Source organism: Oryctolagus cuniculus, chromosome 11 (assembly GCF_051225735.1).
Source record: "Oryctolagus cuniculus isolate XC-2025 breed Fujian yellow rabbit chromosome 11, ASM5122573v1, whole genome shotgun sequence".
NCBI classification, from domain to species: domain Eukaryota; kingdom Metazoa; phylum Chordata; class Mammalia; order Lagomorpha; family Leporidae; genus Oryctolagus; species Oryctolagus cuniculus.
In genome coordinates, this window is record NC_142877.1 from 32,921,490 (window position 1) to 32,944,093 (window position 22,604).

The following is a 22,604-nucleotide window of genomic DNA, read 5'->3' on the forward strand; positions in this document are numbered from 1 at the left end:
TTTTTATACTCCCTCTAGCAGCGGAGGAGAGTTCCAGTTGCTCCACATCCTCTCCCTTGCATTATCCCTCTTTACAATTTTAATCTATTTTCCTTCTTTCTTCCCTGCTCCCTCCAGGAATGTTTGTTGACTGAGTTAAAAAAATTCCCTAGACCTGTTTCTAAGTGAGCAAGTTTCTATGAAAATCTCTGTCTCACACACTCAGAGAAGGCGGGGGAGGGGAGTCCTCCTCTGCCCCTTGGGAAACAACCTTGGGTTCCCTGAGGCAGGGCTTTCTCTCTGGAGCACAACTGAACCTACCCGTTTGCCCCCGCTTCAGCACCGCGCGCTGCGAACTCTCAGGCGCGCCCAGGTTGCACTGACAGCTCTCACTCCAAGCCTCTCAGCTGCTCTCTTCTCTGCTGCTGAAGAACCATTCTCTTCCCGAAAAGCTGTTTTGTGGCTGGCGCTGGAGAGCTCCAGGAAGAGCGAGAAGCTGGGGGGTTGTCTGTTCCCGCGCAACGGCCCCCTCCTCCCACCCGCTTAGGTTCCGAAGACGCTCCCGGGCTCACGCCAAGTTCCCTAGAAAACACCCCCTGCACGGCGCGGCTCCCGGACATCCCCGGCGCCCCGGCGACCCGGGCACGGGGCATGCTCAGAGGGCGCGCCGAGGCGCAGGCGTTGGCTGCAGTGGGGCCCGGGAACCGGGAGGTGCCGCTGCGTCCCCGCTTCCCGGCGTCTGACCCAGCGCGCAAAGTTGGGCTGGGAGCCGCGGGGGGAAGGAAGGACCGAGCGAGCAAGGGTGGCGGGGAAGGGGGGGCGGGAGGCGGAGGGAGGAGGGGAAGGAGCAGGGAGGGGGGGCGCCGAGCGTGTGTCACTCGCTCGCTCCCTCTGTGTACAGAGGATGTGCTGAATGGTGCGCTTTGAGGCGGCGGCGGCGGCGGAGGAGCAGGAACCAGCGGCGGCTGCCAACCTCGGCCGCCCAGCTCAGCTTCCTTGCTTCCGAGGCTCGGATCCACCCAGGGCTCCCGACCCCGTGTCCCGCCCGGGGCATGGCCCGGCGTTGCGCCCCCGCGCGCCCCGCCTGCTGAGCGGCGCCAGAGCGAGGTGCGGAGGCCAGGAGGCCGGGGGAGGCCGGCTGTGGAGCAGAGTCGAGCGGCTCCGGAGCAGAAAAAGGAACCCGCGCCCGGAGCCCCGCGCTCCGCGCCCCGTCCCTGCCGCGCTCGCCCGGGCCGCCCGGAGCCCCGATGAGCCCAGATGGCCGGGGCTCAACCCGGAGTGCACGCCTTGCAACTCAAGCCCGTGTGCGTGTCCGACAGCCTCAAGAAGGGCACCAAATTCGTCAAGTGGGATGATGTAAGTAGTGGGGCGGCCCGGCCCGGCTCGGGGCGCGGGCCGGGGCACCGGGCAGGGCGGGTGGCGTGGGGGTGGGGCGAGGGGCGCGTTATGCAATGGGCGCGCGGACAGCGGGCAGGGGCGGCATCGGGGCGCACAGGTTGGCATCTGCTGAGGCGATGGCAAGGAGCAGGCGCTTTGCGCGCGCTTCTGTCTCCTCCGGATTTAGTAGTTGACATCCCTGCTGGGTCCAACGGGCACCCACTGAAGATCTCCAGTCTTTGGGACCAGCGGGGCGGGACGGGTTTCGCTTGCTGTGTGATGCTGAGAGTTTGGAAAGTGAGGAGTGTGAAGTTGGGTCCAGCTGGAAGGCACCGGGTGTGAACAAGTCGCGCCCTCCCCTCCCTCGGACGCAGCCCTTGTTACCGCTGTTGCTGGATTTCAGGGAGGTTCGGTCCCGGAGTCCCAAAGTATAGGTGTCTGCTGACCTTGCCCGCTCTTTGATGGGAACCCATGCGGCCAAGGGCGCAGCGGTCCAGCCGACAGGTGGTCGTTGATGCCAAACTTTAGCGCCTGGCTCCGGAGTGAGGGACCCGGAATGGCAGAGGAAAACACAGCTGGGGAGTCAGTGAGCAGAAGCTGGGGGCACTTGCGGAATTCAGGATGGCTCCGGGGGCCTAAGGAGAGGCAAGAGAGGGCGAGTTTTTTGAGAACTGAGCTGGCTAACGCCTTCACTTGCTAAAGACACATCAAGACTTTACCACACGACTTACCTTCATCTTTTGTTAGGTAGGCTAGAGCCTAACTCTGTTCCCACCCCCCACCTCCCGGTATCCAAGGTGTCCAAAGCTTCACATGCAGTCCAGACCCCAAGACTTTCAATGAGCTGCCCTTGCCGGCCTTCCAACATGTGCATTAGTAAATGGGCTGAAAACCTCCCAATCTTGGGATGGAGGTGTCATTCAAAAGACTTGGTAAGAACAACAGCTGGAGTAAGCCCGAGGTGCCAGGATCTAAAGAAATTTAGGTCCCAATGACTAATGTGTCTCTTAATCAGGAGGAATTATAGGAGAATGAGGTGTTCTTGCTGAAAAGGTTTTCCACCTGGTAAATTATAGCCTGTTATTCTCCAGGGTGTTTTTTTTTTAATCTTCCTAAGCCAATTTCCAGTGTCTGAAAACAATTTAAATATTCCAGGTAGCAAATCCAATTACTTTGCTGAGTGCATCTGAGTCTATATTTTGTCCACTTGGAAGCACGAACGGAACTTGGAGAATGAGCCACAGCTTCCTTGAAAGCTCATGCCAATTATTAAACGCTGCAGGCAAGGATGTAAACATGCATCTTTCCACTGGGGCTTCACACCTTTGTCCTTTTTGTCCCAGGCTCATTGGAATGAATGTTTTTGTAAATGCAATAAAAATCTAAAATGGAATAAATTCAGACACAGATTTAAATGCTCTGTTTGTGTCAAGGGAAAGATAGCAGATAGAATGCAATTTAACAGCTAATAAAACATCCTTGTCCATCTTGAAATCCTTGAGCAGGGACCTAATGTGATATGCACTTACCAAGAGCGCGAGGGGAGAGTGGCAAGATCACAAAGAGAGGTTGCAGAATAAAGAAGGTAGTTTCACTATACGCACTGGATATCTTTTATAGAAATGATTTTAATCCATCTTTTAAATAATTCTCCATAATTTCCTATGTAGGAGAAATTGGCCAGTGCCACTTTGGGAATGCAGGTCTTTTATGAAAACGCATTTTTCTATATCCAGGTAGATGACTTTTATTTTGTGTCTTTATGTAACATAATGCTTGCTCACCTATCAGTGCTAGCCCTAAGCTACATCCTGAAGTAATGAAGAAAGTAGACACAAACCCTGGTATTATGGACCTTACATGCCAAAAAGAGACAAAAACAATTAAGAACATCAAATGAGAGAGGGTATGAGTTGAATGATAACTGGTCAAATGCCTGGAGAAAGACGAGGGCAAAACAACTCCCTCTGAGCTTTGCAGCAGTGAATTTCTGAGGAAGACCTCCAGGAAGGATGTAGGTGTTAAGGAGACAGCCAGTAAACTCTCAGGTTTTTCGTATTTCAATTTATGTTTATTATTATTTTTTATTTTTATTTATTTGACAGGCAGAGATATAGATAGTGAGAGAGAGAGACAGAGAGAAAGGTCTTCCTTCCGTTGGTTCACCCCCACCAGATGGCCACTACAGCCGGTGCTGCGTAGATCTGAAGCCAGGAGCCAGGTGCTTCCTCCTGGTCTCCCATGTGGGTGCAGGGGCACAAGCACTTGGGCCATCCTCCACTGCCTTCCTGAGCCACAGCAGAGAGCTGGCCTGGAAGAGGAGCAACCAGGACTAGAACCCAGTGCCCACATGGGATGCTGGTGCCGCAGGCGGAAGATTAACCAAGTGAGCCACGGTGCTGGCCCTCAATTTATGTTTTAAAAATTATTTTATTTATTTGGGGAGGGAGAGACAGAAAGAGAGAGAGAGAGGGAGAGAGAGAGAGTGAAAGAGAGAGAATACACATGCCCTTATCTTCTGGTTCACTCCCCAATGTTTGCAGGTCTCTTTAAAGTGAAATCCTAGACTGCACCCAGAAGTCAAATAGTCTGGAATGCGATGAACTGTCATGCAAGTTATTTGGCTCTCAGTGTCCGTGTTCTGTGGAATAAGAGACCCAGCCCTCCTAAGGGTTGCCTATATCATCCCCAGATACCACCTGCTGTACTCTCCCCAGCTTGGGTGTGCTCTTCTGGTATCAAACCAAGTCCAGGCTATCTAGCTATTTTTACTGTGCCCTTAGTGAGAGTGTGTGTTGATGACAGAAGATTCTCTATACCTATTTCATGTAATAGCTGGGAAGAGCTAGAAGGAGAAGTGGTGCTTCTTACCGGGGTGTGCATCAGAATCATATGGAGGACTTGCTAACAAATTGGTGGGTCCAACTCTCTGAAATATTTTATAAAGTGTTCCTGATGCCCAGCCAGGCTTGATTCAGATCCATACTTTTTTTTTTTTTTTTTTAGATTTCATCTGCTTCTAGTGTAGTTGTTGAAAAGGGAAAGGAGACCGGCACCGCGGCTCAATAGGCTAATCCTCCACCTAGCGGCACCAGCACACAGGGTTCTAGTCATGGTCGGGGCGCCGGATTCTGTCCCGGTTGCCCCTCTTCCAGGCCAGCTCTCTGCTGTGGCCCGGGAGTGCAGTGGAGGATGGCCCAAGTCCTTGGGCCCTGCACCCGCATGGGAGACCAGGAGAAGCACCTGGCTCCTGGCTTCGGATCAGCATGGTGCGCTGGCTGCAGCGCGCCAGCCGTGGCGTCCATTGGAAGGTGAACCAACGGCAAAAGGAAGACCTTTCTCTCTGTCTCTCTCTCTCACTATCCACTCTGCCTGTCCAAAAAAAAAAAAAAAAAAAAAAAAAAAAAAGGAAAGGAAAGAGAGAAGCTTTCTGAGAGGCCACCTGTTTCACTTTGTGGTTTTGCACACTTATCACCTCTTTCATTTGATGTTCTTAGCCACGTTTGCATCCTCCAGCATGTAAGTTCTGTAATAGCAGGGATTTTGTGTGTTTGGCGCCTACTTTAAGAAATACCTCAGGGATGCATCCCCATCTGCTTGTGTAGAGGAAAAGTAAATGCTAGAGACAACTTAAAATCTCTCGAATAGCTGGTCTTGCTTTAAGACTATAGAACCCGGAAAACTCATAAACAGAGTCTCAGTGTCTCATCAGAAAGCAAAACATGTAGCAGGCCATTGAAAACTGGTGAGTGTGGGGTAATATAGGGTTATGAAGAACTTATCTCCTGTTCCATTACTGACTGAAGTGCTACAATCACTGGTCCTATTGTCCGGTTAACAATAGAAGTGCCAGGTGTCACCTGAAGGGTGCAGTGCTGTGCACTTTTGGCTACCTACAAGGTCTTGGTAAGGCTGTGGGTTCTCTACATGTGGTAGTTACAACTCTGACCTAGGTACTAACAAACTACAGAGGACAGAGACCTGGAGACACCCTGCCGTACTAGGCCAGGCATTAACCTTTTTGCTGCCTGATCCTGGGGAGTTCTGGGGGTCCCCTGGGCCTGTAGGCAAGTGGGTGGGGGGTTGGTATTTTTCATTGTTTTGAAACTAATAATGGTATCTGTGATCTCCTCCTCCTGAACTCAGCAACCAGCTGCAGGAATGACCTGTCATGACTACCTGCTGCACTAGTGATATTAAAGGGTACCGCTTTCTATCCTTGCTCTCATTTTGCATTTTGCATGTTATCACGGTGTGATGGTGGGAGATAGGTGTAAACGGCTATGGGCACTATGGGAGAATTCTGGTGCAATACACACTGGAAGGGAGCTACTTTCTCTATATGGAGATGCAAAGATTGTGAGATTGGCCCCTCTCTCTGCTGGAACTTGGCTTTACTTTATATTGGGCCTGACATGGAAGGAAATAAGGACCAAAACCTGCTACACAACCCCTGATTAGCCCTAGTTTTCCATGCTGGGACCATGTCTTTGTCTTTGGGAGGTGGAAGGGCTTTCATTTGTTTGTTCTTTCTTTTTCTTCACTATTACCTTTCAAATTCAAATGTTACTGTGGGCGAGTGGCTTAATATATTCCAAACTCAGTTTCCTCAACTGCTATATGTAAATTGTAATATTTCCTACCTTGCAGAACAGTTCTTTAGGTTAAATAGGCAAATGCATGAAGATTACTTTGTACAGTGCCTGACACATGAGAAATGATCAATAAAATGTTCTAAAAAATTGCTCCCCCAAAGTAACAGGACCACCTTTATCAAGGTGGTCAATGTGCAAAAAAAAAAAAAGGGTGTTTTATTCTATTTGTGTGAGAAATTCAGATCTTATTTCCATTCCCTTTGATGTGGTCTTGATTTTGTATTTTATGATTTAGAGAAAAAAATTAGGCTTTTACCTCCCTTTAAAAATTTCAGCTGTTTCAAAGGAAGTGAATCTAAATAATTCCAAGTAGTACTTACTCGCCCTAAAGTAAGTCAATTTACTAAACATACAAAAGTTTCTTTCCACTTAGATTCTATATATGTAATCTCACATTGTACATCCTGTCTCATGTGCATAATCCAATGTTAAAAAGTCAGAGTTGTTAAAGTAAGTTTGAGAAGGAATCTGAAGAAGCTCAGAGGTTTGGATTTGCATTAATGCTTCTATCCCAGAGAAACCGCACAGCTAGAACAGCATCCTACACACACGCTTCGTTAGCACTTCTGCATAATGTGGAATCTGAAGTTCCAGTTTCCCAAATGATGACAAGATGACACTGACAGGACTAAGAAGGGAGCAGAAGGGAAGGGCTTGTGAGATGGGGATTCAGCAGCATTCACTTTGTAAAAGCTGTGGGAAATAGGGAAGAAACAGCCTGAATCTGTAGCTGGTAGATTAGGATTGGGTTTCCTGCAGGGACAGATTGGAAGATTGGAAGAGTAGCAGGTGCCTTTTCCAGAGCCACTTAAATATGCCCAGATTTTCCATTTTTAAAAGTACAATGAGCTTTGCGTTTCTCATTGACAGTCAGTAATTACTGTAAACTAAGTGTAAGAATATAACTTTTTCCAAGTGAGTCAATAAAGTATATTAAGCTTTTTTTTTTGTTCCAGTGTTATATACACACCCCAAACACATAAATCATGGGTGCAGCTGGATCGATTTCATAAGTGAACCCTCCCATGTCACCTGCACAAGGTCAGGAAACAGCATCAGCAGCCATAGACGTGCCCGATCATTCCTGCCCGACTCCCCACAGTCTGTACCTGGAGTAACTGTTATCCTAACTCCAGAGATTGGTTTTGCTTGTTTTTAATCTAATAAAGCTATTTTTATTTTTGAATGAAAACTTAGTAATACCTCTTCAGCCTGAAGCATTTTTATTATTGCCAAATTGACTCTCTTGAACAATATCAACTAAAGTAACTATCCTCAGTTGTGATGTCCCTTGATTAAATCCTAAGTCCTTATCTGTCCCAAGGTAAAGTCTGGGAAGTGCAGCAGGTGTTGTATATGCCCTGAAGGACGAAACAGTTAAACTAGTAATTTAGCAAGGAAATTTAATGCCTTTAGGCTGTTATTGGCAAGGCAAAGAAGATTCCTGCAGTGCTGTTGACAGAATGTTTCTCTCATAGTCTTTTTCTGTGGATTTGTTTTGCTCTTTAAAACATTTTAAAATTTTTATTATTTCATTTTGTTTCTTAAAATGTTTATTTGTGAGTAGGAGAGGAAGGGAGGGAGGGAGAAAGAAAGAGGGAGAGAGGTGGGGGAAGAGAATGGGGAGAGAGAGAAAGAGAGAAAGAGAAAGAGAAAGAGAGAGAGAGAGAGAGAGAGAGAGAGAGAGAGAGAGAGAGAGAGATATGAGAATGCTCATCCGCATTCACTCCTCAAATGCTGGCAACAGCCAGGGCTGTATCAGGCTGAAGCTAGGAACCCAGAAAGCAGTCTAGATCTCCCATGAGGGAGGCAGAAGCCCAGTTACTTGAATCATTATCAGCTGTCTCCTAGAGTGTTTTGGCAGGTAGCTGGAGTAAGGAACCAGAGCTGGGAATTGAGCCCAGGTACTCTGATGTGGGATGCAGGTGTCTTAATCACTAGGCTAAATGTCTGCTCTCTCTCATTTTATTTTTACATCTTAAAAATTGAGGTGAAATTTACATAAAACACAATGATTTTTTAAAAACATTTAGTTTACCTATTTGAAAGATAGAAGTTTTAGAGAGGAGGATAGATGGAGAGAGAAAGATCTTCCATCTTCTGCTTCACTCCCCAAATGGTCTCCATGGTTGGGACTGAGCCAGACCCATCTGGGTCTCCCCCCAGGATGCCAGGGGCCAAGCACTTGGAACATCTGCTGCTGCTTTCCCAGGTGTACTAGCAGGGAGCTGGATCTGAGACAGAGGATAGGGGACCTGAACCAGCACATCGGTGCGGGAAGGCCAGCTTATGCCTCTGTGCCACAATGCTGGCCCCAGAATTAATGATTTTAAAGTAAACAATTCAGCAACACCTAATAGGCTTCCAGTGTTGTTCTAACAACATCCCCATCTGGCTGCATAACACCTGAGGCTGACATTTCCTACCTATGGTGCATTAGGATACTTGGCTCTGTCTATTAGCATATCTTGAATAGTTCCCTTGAATGGTTAGCCTATCAATAAATAGCTTCAAATTATATTTACCTGCAGTGATATTTAAATGGAACAGAACATTTTGCTTTTTTAAGTTGAACTTGGTAACCTGTAGTTAAATGTTTCCTTATCAGAATTGTTTCATGTTATCATGAACCAGAAGTGCCAGCAGAAAATGGAATGGGGTTGATTGTGGATTGTTGACTAATGCTATGGGTCTCCACTTAAATAACAAATCCTTAGTAACTGGACATGTTGGCTTTCCTGTTGCCTGAGCTAATATTAGGTTCATTTGGCCTTTTAGATCCTATCATAAATTCCGTATGCTCAGACAAATTTCACAGTCTATTCCATTTAATCCTTTTCCTGTCTATTCCAGGTCTGATCCCCTAAAAAGAGCCATGTGCATATCAGTAGGTGAAGCAACTAGAAATATACCAGTGAGGTCATTTGCACTGAAGGAGCCATCAATTTTTTATCAAAAAATTAAGTGAAATAGAACATAAGTGATGATCAAACTCTTTGAAGTTTTTTTTTTTTTGTTGTTACCCTCTCATTAAGGTCTAATATTTCATTTTTAATTGCCATGTGTTAATTTCAACTTCAGAAATTTTTGGTTTTCACTTGTATTATGAAAGTCTAAGTATATGTGGTAATCAAAGGTAATTCATTCTATACATCTATCAAGGAACTGAATTACTTTTAATAATAATTTACAACTGAGAAACACTTTTATAAAATAAGGAAAGATGGACATTTTGTATTAAAACAGAATTAAAAGCATCCTACATCTGTTTTTCATTTCAAGAGCTTTATTTTTTTAAAGATTTATTTATTTATTTGAAAGGCAGAGTTAGAGAGGCACAGGCAGAGAGAGAGGTCTTCTATCCTCTGGTTCACTCCCCAGATGACCACAATGGCTGGAGCTGTGCCTAACCGAAGCTAGGAGCCAGGAGCTTATTCCAGGTCTCCCACGTGGGTAAAGGGACCCAAGGACTTGGGCCATGTTCCACTGCTTTCCCAGGCCACAGCAGAGAGCTGAATTGGAAGTGGAGCAGCGGAGACTCAAACCGAAGCTTGTATGGGATGCTGGTACTGCAGGCGGCGGCTTCACCTGCTAAGCCACAGAGGCAGCCCCTCAAGAGCTTTTAAAATCATAATGTTTTCTTTTATTCCTTGAAGATTTATGAGCAAGGGACCAGTTAGCAAGCAAACACTTTCATCTGAACTAGTCATGGTGGATGACAGCATTGATATCTAGAAGATTAAGAGATTATTTTATCATAAAAAGAAAACTTTGGAACTTTTGCATTCAATACATATTGGAAAGTTAGTTTTGCTCATTTTACAGAAAAATCTATATGAACTCAAGAATAGGAAGGCTACAGAGCAAGTATGAAGCTGGTCTAGTAGACTGAGGAAAACAATGAAGGATGCTAACCATGATCTCCATCAGGTGGCTGTGTTGGAGATGGTTGAGTCTCAACAACCCCTTCTTGCATCAGGGAAGAAGGACTTTGTGTAAGTCAGCGTCTGGGGATTTAGAGCTGTGGTTACTAGACTCCCTTGAGGCTAACAGTCTGGCTGAAAATTAAGTTCCTCCAAATAGATGATGCCTGTATATATGAAGTTTGAACATTAGAAATGTGATCGAGGCTGCCTTCCTTCATTTTTATTTTTATTTTTTGGTTTGTTTTTACAGATGCATGGACTGTTGAAGAAGTGGCAGCTTCTGTAATAATTCTCCAGTGTCTCTGAGAGGCATTGGTGACAATGGCCATTCCTTGTTTTCGGCTTACTCTTCCCTTGTCTTGAGCCACGCTGGCACATTTGGATTCCAGTAGTTCCTTTTTGATTTCTCATCTTTCTGAGTGTGGTAGTAGCAATAGCTCTCCTCATAGTTCAGTACTACCATGTTCTGTGATCATTCAGGCAGACCGTACCTGCAGTCTGGTTCTCTAACCCTTCCAGTGATTCTATCAAGGGTTTAATTTTCTGCATTAAGTCCTTTAATGTTTGAAGTTCCAGAAAGGTTTCTATTTCCTGAAGTAAAGCCTCCCCGATATAGCCTTTTATGGCTTCAGGATTTCATGACTTTTAGTCTTTATGGACAATAATCATCTAAATATCCTATATAATTTTCTCCAATATTACATTTAAGTAAAAGGGAATTTTGTTTTGATATTGCCTCTGTAATTTAATATTGAGAGTAATCCTTATAATGCACTATTATTTATATTCACCACCATGAAACAGATCTTGAATGGTAGGAAAAGTGCAAGTGCTCTTCCTATTCACATAGAAGTAAATTGAGGCTAGGGAGTTAGTGATTTGCCCTAGGATTCACAACTCATTAGATCTAGAATCACAGTTTAAAACTAGATCTTACAATTAAATTCATCCACCATGATGTCCCTACACAGGCTCCTTTTGGTAACAAAGAACTTTATTAACAGAGTTTCAATGAATGCAAATTGAGTCATTGAGTTTTTCAAAGAATCTCCCTGATTTTGGGATTCATGAAAATGAAGCTAAGTCCTTACTCACTTATTTGGCTAGTGTCTTTAAAATAGCTATTTTCATGGGATATATACCCAAAGTCCATTTTTGTCTACCCTATGCAGAATGTGGAAACATAGGAAAACTTCATTACTGCTTTGAGGTACAGAGGTCACTGTATGCTTTAAAGTCTATAAATGTTCTACATCACTCATTGTAGAAATATGCATACATAAAGACAGGTATTTGTAATGGTGTTAAAACAAGGGTCATTTTCTTCATTGTATAGTAAGTGACACTTTTGTATCTAGCAAATGCCATTACATGCACTACTACATTTTTTTCTTTTTCTAACATAATTGCAAATGTTGGCTTTTGCTTAATTGCTAGTAAGGTGAATCCATGGTTTCTCCTGGTAATCATGGATTATGGAAAACTAAGGATATGGTAGGCATGATGCAGTGTGGTGAGTCTGTTTGCTCCCAAACAAGAGTGTCTTGGACAGCAAAGTAATATCAACCCAGAGGCCAGATTTAGATTACCAGTGCAGGTAGATTGATATGCCTCATCTTTATTATAATTAGACTGGGCTCCCAGAGAGCTACGGCTTTGTGCTATTCATCTTTTTGCCTTATGTGAAATACCACACCTGACATTTGGTAGGTGCTGGTGCTCAGGGAAGATCTGTGAAATGAAGGGATGATCTGGTGTGTGTCTGGCCCACATGGGTTCACAGAGAGGAGTGCATATCCTTGAGGCAGACCTGGAGGGTGGTCTTGCTGTTGAGAGACCTTCCTTACCATCCTAGTGCTACTTGGCAGTGGTTGGAAAGCCATGTTCCATGGTCTCTGAATCATCTGAAATATCCCAGAGCTTTAAAGAATCCTGTGGCCTTCTTAAATAGGGTTTCTCTGTGTTGAGTTTGAGAGTTAAAATGCTTGTTGGTAATATAGAACTGACTTCTGTCTCAGCACTGATTTTCTTTAAGGTCTAAATAGTGCTTAACTTGAGTATATACTAATTTTTGAGTCAATATTGGTTAGAAATGGTGACCTTTCTCTCTGTCTTTCTCTCTCACTGTCTGTAACTCTACTTGTCTAATAAATAAAAATTGGCTCACATGGCTAATCCTCTGCCTGCGGCGCCGGCATCCCATATGAGCACCGGGTTCTAGTCCCGGTCGCTTCTCTTCCAGTCCAGCTGTCTGCTGTGGCCTGGGGGGGGAGGGGCAGTGGAGAATGGCCCAAGAGCTTGGGCCCCTGCACCCGCATGGGAGACCAGGAAGAAGCACCTGGCTCCTGGCTTCGGATTGGTGCAGCGCCAGCCATGGCAGCCATTTGGGCAGTGAACCAACAGAAGGAAGACCTTTCTGTCTCTCTCTCTCACTGTCTGTAACTCTACCTATCTAATAAAAAAAAAAAAATGGTGATGCTTAATGTCTTACATCCTCTGATTCTGAATATTACCCATGGCTCCTGTTTTCTGAGAAAAGATGCTCAAACGTATCCAGTGAAAATCGCCCTTCAAAAATTCAGAAGTGTTGGGGGTGACAGAACAACATACTGATCATTATGAACTAATCTCCTCTATCTTGATAATGATTCACAAAGAGAAAAATGAATCTGTGACCCTTATTGCTAAAATGATAATAGTAAATAAAAGACATTTAGTTCTAACATTTTATTTACAATAAATTTCTGCCTACATTATTCTCTTTGCACATTGGCAGTGGAAGCCCCTGGGATGGTATGCTTCACTTGATTCTTCCCCTCTCCTAGTTTAATGTACTTGGGCCACTCCCATTCTTTCACCTGCTCTCCTGCTCCTGGGGAAACACCACATCTTCCTTCTCCTTCCGAAGTTCAACCTTGCTGGCATCTTGAATCTTGGTTTCATTGTCATCCACCACCATCCTCTTCTGTTGTGACAATGTCTTGTAGCCTCCCTCTGTTCTAGCTCTTCTAAGAACATAATCAATATATCTTTCGAGTAATAAACATTCCAGCATTAAGACCAGCATTATTCCTGGGGACTGGTGTCATCCTTCAGTTACTGCCCTTTCCTTTGTCTTCTTCCCTCAGCAATGAAAGTGTAACTTACACTCACCTGCCACTCATCCTTCTCAACCCACAAAAGCCCCTTCAGTCCTCAAAAACATGTAAGCAGTCCACTTCACACACACATACACACACTCAGTAAGCACATGAAAAAATGTTCAACATCTCTCACTAGCAGATAAATTCAAATTAATACCACAATGCAAATGAAAAGCCACTTCACACCCAGCAGAGCTATATCTGAAATTACCAGTTTTCTCATCTCTGTGCCCCAACTAGCAATGTGCAGCTTGGTTACTCAGAGATTTGGGCTTTTGTTTTGTATTGAAAGTACTTTGCGTGGTGTGGTAAGAACTACTTGCAATTTTTCCCTATTTTGTTTTAAAAGTAATTTTCATGCTTGTTAATTCAATGTAAGCATCTTTTTTTTTTTTTAAAAAAAAAAAAAGGTTTATTTTATTTATTTGAAAGGCAGAGTTACAGAGAGAGAGAGGGTGAGACAAAGAGAGATCTTCCATTCGCTGGTTCACCCCCCAAATGGCCACAGGGACTGGGCCAGGCAAAAGTCAGGAGCTTGTCTGGGTCTCCCACGAGGGTGCAGGACCCAAGGCGGTCAAGGGCCATCCTCCACTGCTTTCCCATGTGCATTAGCAAGGAACCGGCACCAATAAATATAAGCATCTTAATGCTGCTTCTTTCCACTATTTTCAGTCCCCTATTCTGAAACTTATTTCCTCCTCTGCTTGCTTTTATTTTTGGAAATACACACTGGACACTTCCTTACAGGAATATTCTCATCAGTGTTGAGGTACTTGGAAGGTTTACTTCATTGATCCTGATTTAATATTCTAGCGTAACATCCAAGTCTATGATTATTATGGCTTTATTTTATAATCAGAGCTGCATTGCTCATGTTTGTTGGGCATCACTTCTGATTTTCTGTGACCCTCAGAATTCTTCTTCCTTTACAGCTGTTTTCTCCCCCATATTGGTCTCTTCTGCTTCCTAATGCAAGTCTTGGGTAATCCCTGTGGCACATTGCTTGTTATTCTTCCTTGTTGACTCTGTAAGATTGATTAGCTTAGAAGTTCATGGCACTATTCATGTGGGTACTTCTGCAAAGAGAACATTAGAATCATTGTGGAGGCAAAATTGTGGTTAACCTTGGCCACTAGTTCTCTGACAGTGAAGCTGAAGAATCCACTTTCGGTCTGTGGACTGGTCCTTGACCTGAGACCTGAGGTTTAGGGTTATATTTTGTATTGGTTTACTACAGCACCATGTAGTATTACAGACTGGATACCTTAACAGAAATGCATTTTCTCACAGTTCTGGAGGCTGGAAGTCTGAGATCAAGGTTAGCAAGACTGCTTTTTTGAGGGCTGTGAGGGAAAGATCCATTTCACCGTTTTCTTTTTGACTTGTAGATGGCTGGCTTTTCCGTTTGTCCTTGTCTCATCTTCTTTGTATATATGTCTATGTCCATGTTTCCTTTTCTTGTATAAGATGCCTGTCATGTTGGATTATGGCCCACTTTTAAGACTTGCTTTTAACTTAAATCACTTCTTTAAAGACCTTGTCTCCAAATAAGTCACATTTTGGTGTGCTGGGGAGCTAGATCTTCATCATATGAGTTATTGGGGAAGAAGATGCAATTCAGTCCACATTATACTTCCACCTGGAAAAGCAGAGCTCAGAGGATGGCAACTTGATGTCTCTATTAAGATATTTGAAGAATTGACTTTCAGAGAAGCAACTAGATTTATTTTACATTTTTAGATGTCAAAACTTAGCTGGCAGCTGCATATATGAAAAAAAAAAACCCTAAAAGTAACTGGGATTATCTGATGAGTCAATCAAGTTTGCTTTTTGAGAGTGATTTCCCTGATAATGTTAGTCTCCATAAATATTTAGTGCTGCACTGCCTGATAGAATATGAACCATATAGGACAGTTTTAAATTTTCTAGTAGCCAAAAATCACAAGAAGAAATAATAACCAGGTAGAATTAATTTTAACCCCATGTTATTTAGCTTAGTATATCCCTTTTGATATATAATCAGTGTCAAAAATTATGAATGAACTAGTTCCTGTGCTTGTTTCATTATTAGTCTTTGAAATCTTGCAGCTCATTTTGGTTGCATAAACCACATTTCAAGTACTCAGTAGACACAGGGGTGCCACAGTAGCTGCCTGATGCATCTGGGAGGGCAGCAGAAGTGTCCCTGCATTCATTTTCATTTCATCTCCAAGGAAATGGAAAATTATCCTTGGGGTCAAGAAGATCTTACTGTATTCTGGGGCTGGCGCTGTGGCGTAGTAGGTTAAGCCTCTACCTGCGGCACCAGCATCCCATATGGTGCCCATCTGCTCCACTTCCAATCCAGGTCACTACTAATGGCCTAGGGAAGCAGTGGAAGTTAGCCCAAGTGCTTGGGCCCCTGCACCCATGTGGGAGACCTGGAAGAAGCTCCTGGCTCCTGGCTTCAGACTGGCCCAGCTATGGCCATTGTGGCTATTTGGGGAGTGAACCAGTGGATGGAAGACCTCTCTCTGTCTCCACATCTCTCTGTAACGATGCCTCTCAAATAAATAAATAAATCTTTAAAAAAAAAGAAGAAGATCTTACTATAGTTTTATATGTGTATAAAGTACATATGTACAAGGGTCTCCAAAAATTTCATGGAAATGTGTATTATGAAAAAAATTAGGTATGAATTTAAGAGTTTGTTTTGCACCTACATAAGCTTATCTTTTAATTTCATTTTCCTATAAACTACTTTAAGTATCCTTGTACGTATAGCAGATAAGAATATATTTAGGATATGTGCAGTATTAGCATTTCATGGGGGATGCCTAGGCGAATCAGTATCTCAAAAGGCTCTTTAGCAGAGCAATAACCAAAAAATGTTGAGAAATTTTGGTATAGAATGTGTACTTGAAAATTTAATTTCCAGTGTTTCCCTTTTCAGCTTAGATTTCCTTGTGCATGTTGTTTAGCCTAAGACTTAATCTATTTTTTCTGTGAAATGGGGATAATAATCATGTCTACTTCTTAAGTTATTGCAATTATTAGAGGAGAAAATCCATGTGAGTTTCATTACTGGCCCAGAGCAAATGTTGTAAGTGTGTCAATTATTATTCTGTGAGGGGATTTTTGGAAAAATGTACTCTGGTATTAGAAGAGAGATTGGACCTTGAACCGTGGTGGCCTTTTCATTTCCTCTCCATTTCTTTAGTATTTATTTACTTGTTATTCATATGAAAGGCAGAGTGACAGGACAGAGAGAGAAGGGGTGGCAGGGTGGGGGGCAGATATCTGGCACTGGGCCAGGCTGGAGCCAGGAGTCAGGAACTCCATCTGTGTATTCCAGGAACCCAAGTACTTTGACTGTCATCTACTGCTTCCCAACCATGTTATCAGTAAGCTGGGTGATAAGCAGAGGTGGGGCTCGATTTCAGACTCTCTAATATGGGATGCAAGCCTCCCTAGTATTGGCTTAAACTGCTGTGCCACAATGTCCATCCTTAGGATTTATTTTTGACTTATGTCAGTACACTGATGAGCAAATCATTATAATAAAGATTATAGGACTTGGTAATGTTAATGTTGATCCAATGACTCTTTTTCTCTTTAAAGAGTTATTTATTGTTTTGAAAAACAAGATGACACAGAGAGAGGGCAAAAGTGAGAGTGATCTTCTGTCCATTGGTTCACTCCCTCAGTGGTTAAAACAGCAAGGGTAGGCCAAGCCAAAGCCAAGAAACTGGATCTTAATCTGGTCTCCCATGTGAGTGACAGGGACCCAAATATTTGGGCCCTTAGCTGCTGCTCTCCCAGTCATATTAGCAGGAGCTGGATCAGAAACAGAGCAGCTGGGACTCAAACCTGCACTCTAATATAAGATGCTGGCATTGGAAGTGAAGTTTTAACCTGCCCTGCCACAATGCTGGCCTCCAGTGACTCTTTTTCTTCCTGAAATGTTTCTCATTCTTTCTGATGTTGAGGGTTTGTTGAGGCCCTTAGGTGTGTTCCCTGACTGTCCTTTATTTGACATGAAGTCTCTCTGAGGTTTCATGTAAACTGCAAAACAGCAACTCCTTTATCTTATTAGCCTTCACTACTGATGAGGTTGGGATGGGAGTAAAATGGTTTCTATAAAATAAAAAGAAATAAGGCCGGCGCCGCGGCTCAATAGGCTAATCCTCTGCCAATCCTTTGCCTGCGGCGCCGGCACACCGGGTTCTAGTCCCTGTTGGGGCGCTGGATTCTGTCCTGGTTGCCCCTCTTCCAGGCCAGCTCTCTGCTGTGGCCCAGGAGTGCAGTGGAGGATGGCCCAAGTGCTTGGGCCCTACACCCCATGGGAGACCAGGATAAGTACCTGGCTCCTGGCTTCGGATCAGCGCGGTGCGGCGGCCGCAGCATGCCAGCCGCGGCGGCCATTGGAGGGTGAACCAACGGCAAAAGGAAGACCTTTCTCTCTGTCTCTCTCTCACTGTCCACTCTGCCTGTCAAAAAAAATAAAATAAAATAAAAGAAATAAATGGAAGTTCACATCATCCCCTATTACTGAGACAAGCATGCTTATTATGGTTTTCTTTTCTCAATAGATATTTATTATAATAAGTGCCTTATAATTTAAGTAAGTAATTAAAGTTGAAGTCTTAGAGGATTTTGGTTTGGCTGCATTTTATGGTCACCGGTGCTCCTTGGAGCTTTGTGTCATTGCATTCTTGACCCAAAGCCTTGGCCACGGTGGGCCTCAGTGGTTCTCAGGTGTGTTCCATAGGTCATCGCTGAAAGCACTGCACGTTCTAGACTCCATCCCCAGAGCAGTACATGAAAGACTGAGGAAAGGGCCCTGCCGTCTGTTTGACAAGACTGCTCAGTGAATCTGATGCACGCAAAAGTTTCAGAACCACTATTTTATAGAATTTACATCTTATATTGACATAAGGTATAAAAAATAGATTCACTGAGAAATGTCTTCATTATTCTGCAGTAAAATACCCCAAGAGTCACAGCCCATCTGCAATTCTGTTGGAAATGAAAGATGACCATGTGTTTCAAACTTCAAACCGGAACATGTATCCTAACAACAATATCTGAAATCTAGGTTGAGTGGCTACACTGGTTGTGGACAAGTGGGAGGTGGGAAAAATAGGGAATTAAAAATGAATACTCTTGTATTTCTGGGTCAAATCCTGCTTTGCATGGCAACCGTGCCAGTTCCAGCTGATCTTGGAGTGTTAGAGGTGATTATGGAGGAGGCAGGCAGGGAGCTGAGGTAAATGATCATTTGACAGGGGAGCTGTGGTTGGAAGAGTGGGGTCAAGAAAATATTGAACAAAGGAGCTTTGAATTTGAAGGAGGTGAGAAAATAACCTAGAATAGAAGTTTCTGAAGCAAATGAGGCAGACTAGTAAAGTGTTCCAAAGTATGAATTTGGGCAGCTTCACTCTAACTTAAATAGTTGATTCTCGGAGATCCTTATAGTGAATTGCCAATGAATATTTTGATTAGAATCTTGATGAATCCCCAATAAATAAAAGGAACTGACCTGAAAATTATGTTGTACCTGCAGGTTAATTTCATTCATCTGGCAGTGGTAATGTGTGCTGTGTGCAATCTCTCAGAAGCTTTTATTTTCTCACCCCTGAAGAGTGAAACAGGACTGAAAATATTGCTGTGACTTATTGGAAATATTTCTGTGAACTGTTATGCATGCAATATCATAGAAGAAGCTTAAAATAGTTTAAAAGTTGTTTTTTTTCCCAATAGGATATTACATTTGTTTCCAACTGCCTTTCCTTTGACATTTAAATTTAAAAGTAATGTTGAAATTTTAAAATACTAGTTGAAGTTCCATGCAACAGCACAATCCTTATAAAAGATATTTCTCAAACTACATGTTCAGAATATATGTCGAGAATATTGGGCATTTTCTCTTAGCTAAAACTTCCAGTGGTGGTAGGGTGGAAAGTATCACTATGCTCCTAAATCTAAATATATGAAATACATGACATTTGTTCACCTTATATAAAGAAAAAATATTTTAAAAAATTTTAAAAAAGAATATCAGAACCAAACAGCATGGCAATTCCTCAGAAAATTAAACACAGAACTACTCTATGATCTAGCAATCGCACCTCTGGGTGTAGACTGAAATGAATTGAAAGCAGGGTCTCAAAGAGATCTTGGTCCACCTGTCTTCATAATGACATTATTCACAATTGACAAAAACAACCCAAATACCCGCTGACAGATGAATAGATAAATAAAACATGGTATATACATAAAGTGGGATATTATTCAGTCTTTAAAATGAAGGCAATTTGATAATGCTGTAATATGGATGAACTTGGAGAACATTATACTAAATTAAATAAGACAGACATGAAGGAAGACACTGATATAATTCTACTTATATGAGTTAACTACAATATCAAAGTTACAGACACAGAAAGTAAAATGGTGTAGGGGCTGGCCTTGTAGGGCAACAGATTAAGTTGCCATTTGTGACATAGGCATCCCATATCACAATGCCGATTTGAGTCCCAGCTGCTCCACTTCTTATCCAGCTTCCGGCTGGTGCACCCAGGAAAATAGCTGATGATACCCCAAATACTCAGATCCTTTCCACCCAGGTGGGAGATGTGGTTGGTGTTCTTGGCTTTGGCCTGGTCCAGCCCTGGTTTGATGGACTATTTGGAGAATGAACATGTAGGTAGACAATCTCTCTGTCTCTCCCTCTCTCTCCATTGCCTGCCTTTCAAATAAATAAATATATCTTAAAAATAAAATGGACAGGGAGCTAAGAAGTTGCACTATTCTACTACTACTACTAGTACTACTACTACTAGTACTAAATGCCTGCCATAACGGGGGATGAGCCAGGCCAAAGCCAGGTCTCCCATGTAGATGATAGGGATGCATGGACTGGACCATCACCTGCTGCCTCCCAGGATTCACATTAGCAGGAAGCCAGAATTGGGAGTGGAGCTGAAACTTGAATCCAGGCACTCCAATAAGGCATGTGGGCATCCCAAGTGGCATCTCAACCACTATGCCAAATGCTCTGCCATAGATAATGTTTAAAGTCTGAAAAGTTTCAGGTTGAGAAGATGAAACATTTCTGGAGCAGGCTGGTGGTGAATGTACTTAACACCAATGAACTGTATACTTCAAATTGGTAAATTTTATATCATGTGTATTCTACCATAGTAAAAAGGCATATCAAGATATATTTTCAATTATAACTTAATACATTTGATTTTAAATATAATCCATTATATCAACAGTTTATGTGGAAAACATTTGTCCAGGTCCTTCACCCACACTATTCTATTTAAGCCTTGTAATAAGTCTGCTGGGCAGGTTTTATTATTATCCCCTTTCCTTCAGTTGTGTAAAATGAGGCACTAAAAGGGAACAGTTAGGAATTTGAATTCCAGAGGACAGCCTCTTAGAACCAGGCTCCTCTAATAACACTTAACATGTAGATTAAATTAATACTATTATATCCATCAGACAGAAAAGTCACCAAATTCCAAAATTATCTCTTCAGGTTCTTTATTACAAGTTCTTTGATCACATAGAAGATATGATACATGATAATTAGAATATGTATGAAAACATTTAAAAGGACAGCCAATTTATGGCTCTTTGAAAAATACAATTCCTGCAAAGGCCTGAGTTTTTCTACATAAAACTCTATATCTGGTGACATGTATTTTCTTGTGTAGATGGTATGTCGTTCTGAAAATTTCCAAAAGACATGACCAGATATTTTAGAAATGTTTAATGTTACTTACTCCTCATGTAGGATCTCTGTCCTTAACGTGCTGTACATTGTGATTTAATGCTGTAACTAGTACTCAAACAGTATTTTTCACTTTGTGTTTCTATGTGGGTGCAAACTGTTGAAATCTTTACTTAATATATGCTAAACTGATCTGTATATAAAGAGAATTGAAAATGATTCTTGATGTGAATGGAAGGGGAGAGGGAGCGGGAGATGGGAGGGTTGCGGGTGGGAGGGAAGTTATGGGGGAGGGAAGTTATGGGGGGGAAAACCATTGTAATCCATAAGCTGTACTTTGGAAATTTATATTCATTAAATAAAAGTTAAAAAAAAAACTTAAAAAAAAGCAAATACAAAAAAAAGAAATGTTTAATGTTACTATTAAAATTACAGTTCATACAACATTTGCTTTATAACAGGCATACTTTAAATGCAGAAGACTGTCTGTGATGTTTTATTTTAGTATGTGAAATTTAAATTTTCAACAGTTTTGTGTATCTCTTTCCCAATATGGAGAAAATGGCCTTATTTACTGTTACCTTGGAAACAGCAATGGCCAAATGCTATGTTTATTCTCTTTAGTATAATTAAAAATCATTTTATGGAGAAAATGTAATTTAAAATATTATCCTTGAGCCTGAATTTTAATTAACTGTAGTCATATGGAATATGCAATGATGGTTAGTGTTAAAGTCACTTAAAAATTAAATATAGATTTTTAATAGAAAACATGTCAATGCCTTTCAAAACTTGTCTTCATCAATAAATGCCTCACTGACCATTCCTTTAGAGTTATGTACAAATATTCTGATTACTGTTACTGTTATATTCAGTAATCCTTTGAAGTTAAAAATTCTGTGTCTAATTTTTAAAATATTTTCTTTTAGTTGAAATCTTCAGAGAAACTCTTAACCATTATTATTTCTCAAGAAACTCCTGTGGAGATCTTTCTACAGTTGCATATGTTGATATACATGTTTTGTTTTCTTATATTTTTAGGACTCCACTATTGTTACTCCAATTATTTTGAGGACTGACCCTCAGGGATTTTTCTTTTACTGGACAGATCAAAATAAGGTAATAAATAAAATATATCTTTCTTACATTTTCCTGTTGGTTACTGATTTGCAAAGCTAGTATCTTATCTGAAAATATGTACCTATTTCACAGATGAATTTTTGTAATTTATTTAGTGCTATACTTCCAAAGAACATCTAAGGCCAAACTTTATAGGACTTTATAAGGATTCCAGTTTAAAATACTAGATTTGCTAAATCATAGAGCAATTGATATTTTTCAGTTTGCTTATATTATTTGGTAGGACAAGAATATGGAAATATAAACCACATCTGATGTGAACATACATAGCCAATGATGCCAATTTAAGTCCCCATCCATAAAGAATGAAGGAAAAGGATGATGAAATGACCTTTGACCCTCATGAACATAGCTTTTGCTTTTTCATTCTCTCTCTTCTTCCTTATGCTCTTCAGTAAGTGGTCTGCTGGCATCAGCAAGAATTTGGCTTTTACAATTTGCTCATGTTAGAAAATTAAGAAAAAGATTTCTTTAGCTTACTGCTGAAGTTTTCAGGAATCTTCCCAAACGAGCTTTCTGCTCACAGTACCACAAATTTAGTATCTCATTATTATGAAACCAATTGATATATTTACATTGAATTATTAAAAAGCAGAGCTTCTGCAGATCCTAAAATTTATTTGAATTTTTATGGGCAGGTAGAGAAGAATATTCATAGAAA

At 42.1% G+C, this 22,604-nt stretch overlaps 1 protein-coding gene across 5 annotated transcripts in view; it reads left to right on the forward strand.

Moving 5' to 3' along the window:
- The first annotated feature begins 852 nt into the window (after positions 1-852).
- PLCB1 (phospholipase C beta 1) overlaps positions 853-22,604 on the forward strand; it is a 792,589-nt gene continuing 770,837 nt past the window's right edge. For all 5 annotated transcript variants that reach the window (XR_016215911.1, XM_051846235.3, XM_008256382.5 and 2 more), the window contains exons 1-2: positions 853-1,335; positions 21,845-21,922. Coding sequence is in view for 4 of the 5 variants with exons in the window: in XM_051846235.3 (XP_051702195.1) it covers positions 1,237-1,335; positions 21,845-21,922 (177 nt within the window). In the remaining variant the exon portion in view is untranslated. The remainder of the gene's footprint in view (positions 1,336-21,844; positions 21,923-22,604) is intronic.